Source organism: Anoplophora glabripennis, unplaced genomic scaffold (genome assembly GCF_000390285.2).
Source record: "Anoplophora glabripennis isolate ALB-LARVAE unplaced genomic scaffold, Agla_2.0 scaffold269, whole genome shotgun sequence".
NCBI lineage: Eukaryota > Metazoa > Arthropoda > Insecta > Coleoptera > Cerambycidae > Anoplophora > Anoplophora glabripennis.
In genome coordinates this window covers 122,284-135,765 of record NW_019416747.1, presented here as the reverse complement: position 1 = coordinate 135,765, position 13,482 = coordinate 122,284, and the positions used below count along the sequence as shown (strand labels likewise).

Here is a 13,482-nt window from a genome sequence, read left to right as displayed (position 1 = left end):
CAATCTCTTACCAGTAAAGTTGCCTATGTGTGGTTTAGGCATTATTAATGGAAATTTAATTGACCTGTCAAAATTTCGTTTAAAGTAAACAACTAAGATCATTCGTCAGTCGAACCTACCAGACACATACCGGTTTCGGACTTATTAGTCATCATCGCCCTTGGCGAGACCGCCGACGAATAATCATTCGCGGATATTGCTGGTATAATTCAATGTTGGTCGACGCAGTTAGTCCAACAGAGTAATTGTTTTCCCTATATCGTTGATATTTTGAAAATTTTATATTTTCTGCAAATAATAAGTAAAGTATATATTTTTGTAATGCATTTTTAGCCCTCTTTCCGTTTTTGAAATAAAATATAGGGTGTTCCATATAAAAAAACAAGTTGTGGTCATATTACAAAAACTAAAAATATTATCACATTTATTTTTATGCCATCGAATGTGTCTCAAAAAAGTGCATGTAGAATGTTCAACCCGTTTCAAGATATCTTGAAAGAGAAACGAGAAAAGGGCACCAGTCGGTTTAGTCAAAAATCGAGAAACGTTCTGTATTTCGAAAACGGTAAAAGATAGAGAGATGCGGTTTGCACCATTGTTAGTTTTTTGAAGAAAGAGCTCTGGACTCGTCTATCTATTTTGAGTTTCTTTCAATGGGGAAGTTTCACATTTTTTAAAGGGGTTTTACATATAGAAACATACTTTTATAGTAATTTTCTGCACTTTAAATAAATTTTGCTTCAAAAGAAAATTGAATGTAACTTCCTCATATTCAAATTCAAATTTTTCCAATGTTTTTGTTACCAAAAAAGAAAACAGAAACAACCAATCTAATTTTTCCTGTTTTTCTCCGAAGTTATTTTCATACTTTTCGAGGTCCAAACCAGCAAAACATGTACAGTGTGTCTATTTTTATTTATGTACCAATCTGTGAAAACTTTATTCTTCACGATAATTCAACAGCATTTTTTTGTTTTAAATGGCATCAAAAACCGTTCCTTCTGATTCTTTCACGGCTTTCAAGATGGCCATCTTTGCCTGCTATGATTTTAAATTTAAATAAATTAAATTAAAAATCGCTAAGTGTTTATATTGAAATTCGGGGGGTAAAAAGAAAATCATAGCAGGCCTTGTAACGCCAGAAGAAGCGGTTTTCGATGCCATTAAAAAGAAATGTTGAATTGTCTTGAATTGAGTATTTGTAAATAAATAAAAGTAGACACACTGTATAAAAAATATTTAAAATAAGTAACGAGCGTTCAAATAAAAACGTGGTCGAAGTTGGCTCTGACACATTGGACGTAGGGAGTAGCTTATAGCGACCAACTTAACCTCATTTCTCAACGTATAGCAGCTGTCAGTTTCAATAACGTTAATGACTATATAACTTTATTTTAAAGAATAATCCTGATAGCAAACATAAATAACAAACAATTAAAGGAGCTGCGGAAAGTGTCCCCCTCCTTGTTATAACAATAAATTAAAGCAGCTGCTGAAAGTGTCCCCCTCCTTGTTCCAAGCACTTTTCACACCTGTTCCTCAAAGAATTAAAGACATTTTCTAAGAAGCTCGGGGTATTGTTAATTTCACGAATCTTGTCTATAAGTCGAGCCTGCAGATGGTTTAAATCAGGAATAGGCGGTTCAAAAATAGTGTTTTTAAGGTAAGACCACAAAAAGAAATCACACGGCGTAATATCACATGACCTCGGTGGAAATTCATGTTCAGCATTGAGACTTATTAGTCGATTTTGGAAAACTTCCCTCAACATATTCATCGTCTCGCCTGCCGTATGTGCCCTTGCGCCATCTTGTTGAAATTAAAAGTTTGTAATTTCGTTTTCTTCCAGCTGGTTAACAAAAGGAGGGATAATTTCTTCTCTATACCTTTGCGCAGTAAGAGTACCATTAAAAAAAATAGGTCCATAAATCCTCCTTCGATTGAGAGCACACCAAACTCCAATTTTTTGAGCGTGTAGAGGGCCCTCGACAAAAAAGTTATCTGGTTTTTCAGAAGACCACATTCTCATATTCTGTGAGTTGAAAAATTTTGTACTCAACAACGCCGGGAAATTGATTTTGAAATTCTATGAAACATTCCTCAGTAGAATACTTCCATATTCCATCAATCTTGCGTCCATTTCTAAAGTAGGACTCTATGATAAACACTTTTTGTTCTTGAGAAAACACCATTTTAAACGCTTTTTAAAACGAAAATATTCAAATTGACAGCGGCGATATAGCGCTTTGACAGATGACGTTTAAGTTCATTTGCTATACGCTACGCCCTACGTCCAAATTTTCAGAACCAACTTGACCACGTTTTTATTTGAACGCTCGTTATTTTATTTTGGGTTTCTTTCAATTTTTCAAATTCAAATTTTTCCAATTGTTTTTTTTTGTAAAAGAGAAACAATGACAATGACGTTGTATTTTTTCAGTCTACATTATATCTGTGTATTTTCTATTAAACAATTTATAATAACTGAAGCATTTTAATTGCATGTTTATGTAAAATCGCGCACATTTTCATAAAATCCTAACTATGCGGCCTACAAATGATAAATTATAAAGTAAAATCGCACGGCGACCCGATTTCCTCAACAAAATTTACATTTCCCCCTGCGGCCGTAACGGCCCAGACGAATCGAATTCAATTGTGTGCCGCAAGGTCCTCGGGTCGCTTTGGATTCTCTAAAAATAGAAGATGAATGAAATTAAGCACACCAATTAAAAGTGTAATCAATTGAAGAATGTTCTGCGCGACCGCCCCAAGGTTACTACGACGCTAGGCTGTAAACATCGTCCGGCCAATTTTCGGTGTCGCTCCGTTGTAATATCGTCGAATTAGCACGAAACCCGACAAAAGTTATTTGTCGGTGATGACTTGAATGGGTTGTGCCAAGACAAAAAATGCAATGCGTTCGGGGAATAGGTGGCCGATTTCGTTGCCGTCTGGCTCTCGTTGTCAAAGGAGACGTAACGATTTTTAAATTGTGTTTTTTCTTTCGTCTACGATGTCGATACACGTTTTGATCGCAATGCGGAACGCAAACAAGAAAGAAAACGTAGTAGTCCGTGACGATATACACAGTCCATTCACGGAAATGTGGAATAGATTCATGTCTTCTCCAAAGTATCTTAAGGCTGGGGTTCAATAGACAATAGACAAGAAATCGCACTTTTAGTAAGACAAGAATAGAAAGTCATGAAAAATATGGGTATTCATGTAAACATCCTGTTTTGTCGGGAATTTTGTTAAAAATACATCGGCCCAGAAAATAAAAAAGTTCCATTCTCCCCAGGTTTATCAAAAAACGCAAAATAATATCGAAAAATCACCAAAAATCACGTTAGCGAACACAAAAAAATTCTAAAAAATTTTTTCTGACCTTGATCAAGCCTTTCCTTATACAGGGTAGGTCATTAGTGTGAGAAAGTAAAATAACTCCCTTGTTATTCATAATACAGAAAAAAGTTTACATAAAAGTTGTACAGAAACAAAAAACCTGAAGGACAATATTAATTTGAAACACACAGGGCGATGAATAAAAACGGGACACGCCAAATATTACATTTTTTAAATGGAACACCCTGTATATTTTTAAACATATGGATTTCTGAAAAAATTCTATATATGGCAATATGTATACTTAAACAGTTTAACATTTTAGTGCGGGGTTGCCAAGTTATGTAGAAAATTCTTTGAATTTTGGAGAAAACATGACCTCGAAGAAATTGTATTAATCTTTCAACTACTAACACTTGGAGCAAACATATTTGACAGAGTCATAGGCAAATGTTAGGCAAAGACTCCTATTTTAGCTAGGTAATATCGATATTTTATACAGGGCATTTTTTTATAATACGATCATTTTAAGAAAGTTCAAACTTGATTTTCTAAAATTCTTCAAATGGAACACCCTGTATTTTGTTGTTCTATTTTATTCGCATATCAGTCCACTTCAACTTTTATTAAGTATGTTCTACACCTAAAGTTGTTAGTTTTTAAGATATAACAACATTTCTGGTAAAACCTAATTTTTATTATTTTCGGTGGCACGAAATGGCATTGGAAATACCTGTTACATTGGCGTCAACTTGTCAGTACATAATTTATCATTCCATTTTGAGTTAATTTTATTAGTTAATCTTTATTTATGGTATTCTATAAAATAATAAAAGTTTTTTCAGAAATGTTGCTATATCTTAAAAATTAACAATTTTAGATATAGAACATGCTTAATAAAACTTGAAGTGGACCGATATGTGAATAAAATAGAACAATAAAATACAGGGTTCATTTGAAAAATTTTAGAAAATCAAGTTTAAACTTTCTAAAAATGATCGTATTATAAAAAATGCCCTGTATAAAATATCGATATTAGCTAATATATAGGAGCCTTTGTCTAACATTTGCCTATAATTCTGTCTAATTATTTTGTTTCAAGTGTGTTAGTAGCTGAAAGTTAATACAACTTCTTCGAGATCATGTTTTTCCAAAATTCGAAGTTTCTACATAACTTGGCAACCCCGCACTAAAATATATAAATATTGCCATATACACAATTTTCTCGGGAATCAATATGTTTAAAAATATACAGGGTGTTCCAATTAAAAAATGTAATATGTGGCGTGTCCCGATTTTACTGATGTATAAAATTAATTTTGTAATTTAAGCTTCTTGATTCTGTATAACTTTTATATACATTTTTTTCTGTATTAAGAGTAACGAGGGAGTTATTTTACTTTTTCACACTAATGGCCCACCCTGTATATTTCTTTCCTTCCACCTTTAACCTTTCTTATGTATTTTGATACGCTGAATTCAAGTCTGAAGTATATTAGCTACACACAGATTTTGCAAAAAAAATCGCAAAAAATATCTGAAAATAGCAAAAAATCATATTAATGAGAGCGAGAAAATTTAGAGGGAGGTTTTCTAGATTAGATCAATTTTATCGAGTCGAATTTGAATCTAAAGTTTAGAAACATCAAAGAAAACCTTGTCGAGTCAGTCGAATTTATTTGAAAGTAATTCATAGCCATGACATTTATTCGAGATTTTTTTGGGATTCACGATTTCCATTTTTTTGCGATACTTTACGATTTTTCATGAGGTTCAACAGACTTTAGATTCAAATTCGGCTCTATAAAATTTATGAGAAGAACATTTATTTGATCCAATCTAGAAAACCTCTTTCTAAATTGTCCCTTTTTTGCGTTTTTTGCAAAATCTGTAGAGGGTACAGCTATTAGACCTCAAATTCGAATTCAGCGTCTCAAAATACATATAAAAACACGCATCAAGGTCTGAAAAAAAATTTTCAAATTTTTTCGCGCTCGCTAACGTGATTTTTGGCGATTTTTTGCTATTTTTGGTGGTATTTCGCTATTACTAGTCGCTGCTATTACATAGTGATTTTTGTAAAATTTTATTAAATTAAATTAAATTAAACACATCAAAATACATAAAAGATCCACTTAATCAAGTTCAGAAAAATTTTCAGCGATTTTTCACCNATTAATTTTGTAATTTAAGCTTCTTGATTCTGTATAACTTTTATATACATTTTTTTCTGTATTAAGAGTAACGAGGGAGTTATTTTACTTTTTCACACTAATGGCCCACCCTGTATATTTCTTTCCTTCCACCTTTAACCTTTCTTATGTATTTTGATACGCTGAATTCAAGTCTGAAGTATATTAGCTACACACAGATTTTGCAAAAAAAATCGCAAAAAATATCTGAAAATAGCAAAAAATCATATTAATGAGAGCGAGAAAATTTAGAGGGAGGTTTTCTAGATTAGATCAATTTTATCGAGTCGAATTTGAATCTAAAGTTTAGAAACATCAAAGAAAACCTTGTCGAGTCAGTCGAATTTATTTGAAAGTAATTCATAGCCATGACATTTATTCGAGATTTTTTTGGGATTCACGATTTCCATTTTTTTGCGATACTTTACGATTTTTCATGAGGTTCAACAGACTTTAGATTCAAATTCGGCTCTATAAAATTTATGAGAAGAACATTTATTTGATCCAATCTAGAAAACCTCTTTCTAAATTGTCCCTTTTTTGCGTTTTTTGCAAAATCTGTAGAGGGTACAGCTATTAGACCTCAAATTCGAATTCAGCGTCTCAAAATACATATAAAAACACGCATCAAGGTCTGAAAAAAAATTTTCAAATTTTTTCGCGCTCGCTAACCTGATTTTTGGCAATTTTTTGCTATTTTTGGTGGTATTTCGCTATTACTAGTCGCTGCTATTACATAGTGATTTTTGTAAAATTTTATTAAATTAAATTAAATTAAACACATCAAAATACATAAAAGATCCACTTAATCAAGTTCAGAACAAATTTTCTGCGATTTTTCACTATTTTTTGCCAATTACTTAAAATTTTGGGGGTGTTTAAGCTAAACGAACTTCAGATTCGTATTTAGCACGTCAAAATACATAAAGCCTGTTGGATCAAAGGTACATATCACTTTTTTATTTTTCTATTCATCTTTGGTAAGGCCTGTTATCCATGGCAGTCATTGCTCCATATACATCATTCTATTTTTTTCTAAATATTCCCTTCATAATTTCATAATTTCCTTTCAGCATAGGTACTTTTTAATTTTCTTTTAAGTAATGAAAATAGTTTTATGTACACTACACAGCAAAACTTTTCGGGACAATTTAATCAAACCTTCACCTTCTGCAACCGCAGTTTAAATGTTCTTTAATATTTGAAGTTCATTTTTAAAATAAAATCCGTTAATCTTCTTACAGATTGCACATTTACCCTCATTTCCTCCTATTTTAATTTTTTTCCTGCCACATGTTTCACCTTTTCTCTCACTCATGCTTATGACACTCACACACACTAACTCGCTAGCACAAACACCACTCTAACCAAAAATTTTTTGAATGTCTTTGAGAAACGACGAAGTCATCTTTGAAAAAACTGTAGTAAGGCCCCGTCAATTCCCGGACAGCTTGTTTGAAATTGAAAAAGTTACATAACATTAAAATTGACTGTCGCGCCAATATCGATATTATTCCTCTCCAACGAACAAATAAAATTATCGGCTGTCGAAAATTTGTAAATGAGATATGTATAACTTTCAATTTGTTTCCTGATTGTCGATCATTACCAAACAGCATAACAACTCAATTAGAGGGGTCAATGATCATTTCAAATTTTGACCGTTGACCTTTGCGAAATGTATAATGCACGTACGAATAAATAGATATCGCTCGCATGTCCTCAAATAAAACGGTGCCCGAGGTTGGCTTACCTACAAATATCTAATCTAATGGTGATTAGCCGCCAGTAAAAAAAATACTCTCGATTTGAAAAGGAAAGCTATCGGATCTCTATTTTTTTTTGTTGTGCAAAAATAATTGGTTCACTTTAGAGCCGGTGAAATCAACAGTAATTTATTATTATGTATTTTGAAATAATAGGACTGGTTAAGTGCAAAGAAAGTGGTGAAATCTTGAACATATTTAAATTTCGGTTGGGAAATATTGCAAAAAGCAGAGATAATATGTATAATTTAGAAATTGTATATACTAACTACTAAGTAAAGTGGTACAGAAAAATATCGTGTAAAGAGAGATAGGTATGCATTACCATCCATATATTCACGGTTTGTTTTTTTTATGAATCTCATCCTGATTTATCAAAAAGCAACCGTGAGAGCATAATTTGTCGTTATTGTCTAGCTATTTGCCAAGATCGATGATAGTACAGAAACTGCAGAAAAAAAATTAACCAAGCAACATTTTTATCGACGGTCATTCTGAATATCTCAAATTTGATCTATCATTTACACACATTATTCCAGTCGAATTAAAGTTTGAACGTGAAAAAATTATTAGTATGTATAATCAAAAATCGGGAAAATTACAATAACTAAGAAGAAAAGAACAGAAACCGTTAGAAAGTAGTGTTGTTTAGGTAATTAGCGATATAATTGCAATTTTTTTCGCCCTTTCAATACTAGTAAATTTACGGTAGATACATACTTAATTGCACATTAAATTTTTTACAAGTTCGCTTTTTGTAATAGTTACATGAATAGTGTTTGCGAAGTGCTTCACCTAACGGCCTAATTCCACTGATTAGATAAGATTTTGTCACTTAATTTAACAAAGAGTTAATTTTTGCATACCTACATGATATCCATAATTTTGTTGTTTCAATTTCATCATATTTTCACTCTTTATTAGGAAAAAAATTAGGATATGAGCAAAACACCGCCACAGTTTTCCACTAAATGCTCATACTCTGGACAAGCCATTTAATTTTTTTCATCCTCCAAAACTAGTCCTGTAAAAATGTTGTTTTTAAATCTGCTCCCGCAAAAAATTCTTAAACGCAATTTGACGCCGGATAAAAGCTTAACATGTTTTAATTATTTTATACGTAAAACATGTTTGAACAAAACCAGTACGAAAAATAATTTCGACCCTAATTCGTTGATTGCTTCTATCAAAAGTTACGGTTAGGGTTCGGGTAGCCCAGGTCTTCGCCCTTTCCATCCCCCAAAGAATTAATATAATATGAGGTCGTACGAAGGGAATGATTTCCTAGCCAGTTCCCCGAATTTTGAAGAACATAACGACGATAACGAATAATCGATTCCGATTCAGTTGCTGTTGATTAAATTTGCATGAACACCTGGTTCGGTACAGAAAAGTTGTTTTTCTGTATTTCGTGTTATTGAAAAGTAAAGTGTTTTTTCGGTGGCGCCATTAAACAAAAATGAAACTGAACAGAAACGAAACGAGGCTTGTATCCATTTTTTTGTCACAGTTATCCTAGGTTAGATATAATTCTTTTCATAAATATAGGGCGTCTCAAAATTTTAACCACATACTTAACTCATTAAAAGCAACAATTTGAAGCTTGAATTGTTGTTGTTATTTTTATATCTGATGTCTTGACTCATAAAAGAAATTATTTATTATTCATATCACTAGGTACACTATTGTTCTTTTTATATCGTCCATCGTAAAGAGGACCACGTCAATGCAACTACAAAAACAATAACAGCAAACGGTAGTAATAGCAGAAAAGTACATACAACCAATCGCAAGCGCCATAGAAAATATGCCAATTTACGGCGCCAAATTTAAAATGTTACAGTATGATTGCATTAAAAGATTGTCTTAAGGTAGTTATCACCTAAATGGAGAGTATTCGAGTTAGTTACGAAACTTTCAATACAATTAATTATGCTCATGACAGACACTTTTGCAAAATTTCAGCGCATTTTACCACATAGTTTCTGAGTTATGCTTAATCAAAGTTGACTATGTTTAGCATTATGCTTAATGGCACCGCCTCGAAAAATGTTGTTACGATGAAAACGTTGCTGTAACCCCATTGGGGAAACTGCTCAAATTTTAGGCAAGACTAATTTGTGTAGAAATAGGTTATATGTAACAATCTGGAAAGGACTGACCAGCTAGGATTAAAGATTTTAATTACTCAAACTTTTAAATTTTTTGTATAATTATTCACATAAATAAACGCGGCAACGTCGCACATCGACGAAAGGTTGGTTTGCTGCACAGGTTTGCTGTTTGCTCGCGCGCTAACATTTACAAAATTTTGAACTGAAACCTTTTTTCTTTTAATTTCCTTTTTTTCTTTAAAGGAACTGATGAATTAAATCAAACAATAAGGACGATTCTTGCAAAAAATTTTAAAAACTTGCCAAACGATTGTAGTGCATCCACTAACACTAACCTAACTTTGTGCCCCGTAAATATCAATTTTCAATATTTCCATCAATCCCCATGGAGACTACAGTCTGCATGCGTACTAGCACTAGTTTCCGTAAATATTCTTGCAATGACCTTACAAGGTAAAATTGCATAATTAAAATGGTTGCAACTTTGTTGAATTGTATTTTAAAGTTTCTCTTTAGTGGGCATGGATTTACAAAAACACGTTTTGTGAAAAATAATCCTTGGTGACACTTTCCAAGGTTTTTTACTGAGAAATACTATTTATAAACTGATCAATTCAGAATTTTTGAAGCAAAAACCAGTATTAACACGTTTCATGGTCTTATAAATAAATAAATGAAAATGAGGAACTTTAAAAAATCTGACGGTTTAAGTTTATTATCTTTTTTTCTCACTTCCAGGCTCCTTTAAAGAATAATCTTTATTTATGCCAAGTATCGGATTATTAGTAAATGCAGATTGTATCAAAAAATTCCCTGGTACCTGAGAAAGTCGTGAAGATGTCGTGAAACAAAATACGTTGACGAATATACATATAAATTTGTTTTCTTTTCCATGAAATTCACTTAAAAATCCAGAATAACTAGCGAACATGAATTACTCACTAAAATTTATTTATGAATTCTTGATTTTCTCTTCAGTACTTGGAAGATCTGAAGAACAAGAGGGCGCGCATCATCATCGCCGACGTGGTAGACGACATCGCTAGAGTGGTCATGTGTGAGGCTTACAAGTTGAAAATGACCTCCGCCCAAGGCTACGTCTGGTTCCTGCCGATATGGCTCAACACCACTTGGTATGACACCGACTACTTCAACTTGAATAAAACAGAAATCGTCAACTGCACCACCCAGGAGATGAAAGAGGTGACTGCTGAGTACAAATTTAAAAATAGACCATTATACATTTTTGACTTCCACGTTTTAATGTGTAAATGTTTTTTTTTAACAGGCCATCAGTGGTTACTTTGCGATGACTCATGCCTATTTTGCTCCCGAAGATGCCATAATGCAGGAAAATATAACTGTGGCCCAATGGAAACAAAATTATCTGAAGCGGACGCGATCCCCATCGGACTACGCAGGCTTCGCTTATGATGCTGTTTGGACCTACGCCTTGGCTCTGGATAAACTGTCGAAAACTGACCCAGAGGCTCTGTCTGATCTACATTCCGAGAACACCACAAAGTAAGTACTTTTTTGTAGCTGTCATGGCGAGATTTAACCTATAAAGTATGCCATTCTATATTATACTAAATCTCTTATCCTTTCAGTAAGCTTGTGAGACTGGTCGAAGAAACCGACTTCTACGGAGTCTCCGGCAGAATAAAATTCCGTGGGGGACCCTCCAGATTTTCCGTAATCAACATAATGCAGTGGTACGACAACTCGATTCATAACATCGGCCAGTTTTATCCCAATCTCAGCGATAACAAACCAGAAATACTCGGCGGAGAACTTAAGCTTAATACAAGCGCCGTAAGATGGTTCACGCCAGACCGAAAGGTACCAGACGACGGAACTCCCAAACCACCCGTTTGTCACGTCCAATTCTTAGCGGGATTATTCGGCGTGACTTGCGACACGGCCTGGACCATCGTCCACGTAACCGTCGCTTCTGGTATCATAATCGTTTTTATCGTAGTGTGTTACTACGTCATGAAACGAAACTACGATAAAAAGGTCCAGCAAACTAGGAAATTCATCAGGGCTCTGGGTCTTCCCTTCGATATGAACAACACCAGCGACCTGGACAAATGGGAGATTTCCAGGGAGTCCGTCGTTATAAATCGTAAACTAGGAGAAGGTGCCTTTGGTACCGTGTACGGTGGTGAAGCAAATCTCTTGGATACCGGCTGGTGCGCCGTAGCTGTGAAAACGCTGAAGCTCGGTTCGACGACCGAGGAGAAACTCGACTTCCTGTCCGAGGCGGAAGTCATGAAGCGATTCGATCACAAGAACATCATAAAACTCCTGGGAGTTTGCACCAAAGATGAACCGATCTACACCATAATGGAGTTCATGTTGTATGGAGACCTAAAGACCTACCTCCTCGCCCGTCGAAACCTCGTAAATAAAAACTCGGACGAATCGGAAGAGATCTCCCCCAAAAGACTCACTAGTATGGCCTTGGATGTGGCCCGAGGGCTAAGTTATTTGGCCGAATTGAAATACGTGCACCGGGACGTAGCGTCGAGAAACTGTCTGGTGAACGCGCAGAGGTGCGTGAAGCTCGGAGACTTCGGTATGACCAGAGCGATGTTCGACAACGACTATTACAAGTTCACTAGGAAGGGTATGTTGCCCGTGAGGTGGATGTCGCCGGAAAGCCTGGAGCTGGGCGTGTTTACGACACATTCCGACGTGTGGAGTTACGGGGTGTTGCTGTTTGAGATCATCACGTTTGGGAGTTTTCCGTTTCAGGGGAAGAACAACGCTCAGGTGCTGGAGATTGTGAAGGCCGGTCATACTTTGGATATTCCCAAAGCGGTTAAGCCTCAGTTGTAAGTTGTAAAAGTTTTCTTGTAACTTAATTTAATTTTTTTTTTTTTATTCATTTAGTTTGTCTAGAGCCTAAATAACACATGCGAGATAATTTTTCTTGAAGAAAAAAAAAACATAACAACTTTGCAGCGATACAATTTTGGACCATTTTTGTCATGCACAAATGAGCATAAATGTGAAAAAACTGCATTTAAGTTCTACATCATAAAATTAAAAACGACATATTTTCTTTCTTTTTTTTTAAAGAAAGTTTTCATTATGTTTGTCCATTCTCATGAAAATTCTAAATATTTTCCAATTTTCTTAAAGCACACAATATTTTTAATTCTTTATAAAAGCAATATTTAAAAAAGAAATTGTTATTAAACTGCGACGTGTCGCTCAAATCACGCAAAATTTGAGAAACTTCAGAAAAAAGTTTTCCTTTTGTATTTCCAAAGTGTATGGTTGAACACAAAATTTTTTTGGGGCATATACATTCACAAATATCCCTAAGTGCACATTGAAAACGTTCTTGCCTTTACAACACTGTACAGGGTGATGCATGAAATAGTGACAGTAAAATAAATTAAAAATTTTTTTTATTACAAAAAATCGCTGCGACCTCATTTATTAATATTAAGGTCTCAAATGTACACATGTTGTAGTTGAATACTTTTACTTCAATATAAAAAATAGTCTGTAATTATTAATTTTGTCGGAACCCATTAAAATGCTTGCTCTGCCTGACACGATGCACGTAGTGGGGGGAGAAAGACTGTGACTCAGCTCTTTACGTAGGATCGACAAATACAATAGCGCGTCACAGTCTTTCTCCTCCCACCATGTGCATCATGTCGAGCAGAGCAAGCATTATGCGGTTCCCAAAAAAATTAAGTTTATTGTAAAAAAAAGGGGGGGTCAATCATTGTGTACTATTTTTTATATTAAAGTAAAAGTATTCCACTACAACATGTGTAAATTTCAGACCTTAATATTAATAAATGAGGTCGTAGCGACTTTTTGAAAAAAAATTTTTTTTCTCAGCAATTGTTTTTTGTTTAATTCATGAAAAAAATGTCAGCTTTCAAATTAGGCCAGTCATTATAGCTTTTTTCGGGAAAAAATACTATTAGAAGTTTTTTTGCGGAATATTGTTCAGAAACGTGTTATAAACAAAATATCAAAAAATCAACTCGAGACTAGTTGGGAAACTTTGTTAAAACAATGGTCAAAATTATG

At 34.1% G+C, this 13,482-nt stretch overlaps 1 protein-coding gene across 1 annotated transcript in view; it reads left to right on the top strand.

The window, feature by feature from the left end:
• The window catches only part of LOC108905775 (receptor-type guanylate cyclase gcy-12-like), a 72,073-nt gene that overhangs the window by 53,263 nt on the left and 5,328 nt on the right, over window positions 1-13,482 (top strand). The window contains exons 8-10 of the mRNA XM_023455387.1: window positions 10,399-10,623; window positions 10,709-10,944; window positions 11,031-12,260. Of these exons, the coding sequence (XP_023311155.1) occupies window positions 10,399-10,623; window positions 10,709-10,944; window positions 11,031-12,260 (1,691 nt within the window). The remainder of the gene's footprint in view (window positions 1-10,398; window positions 10,624-10,708; window positions 10,945-11,030; window positions 12,261-13,482) is intronic.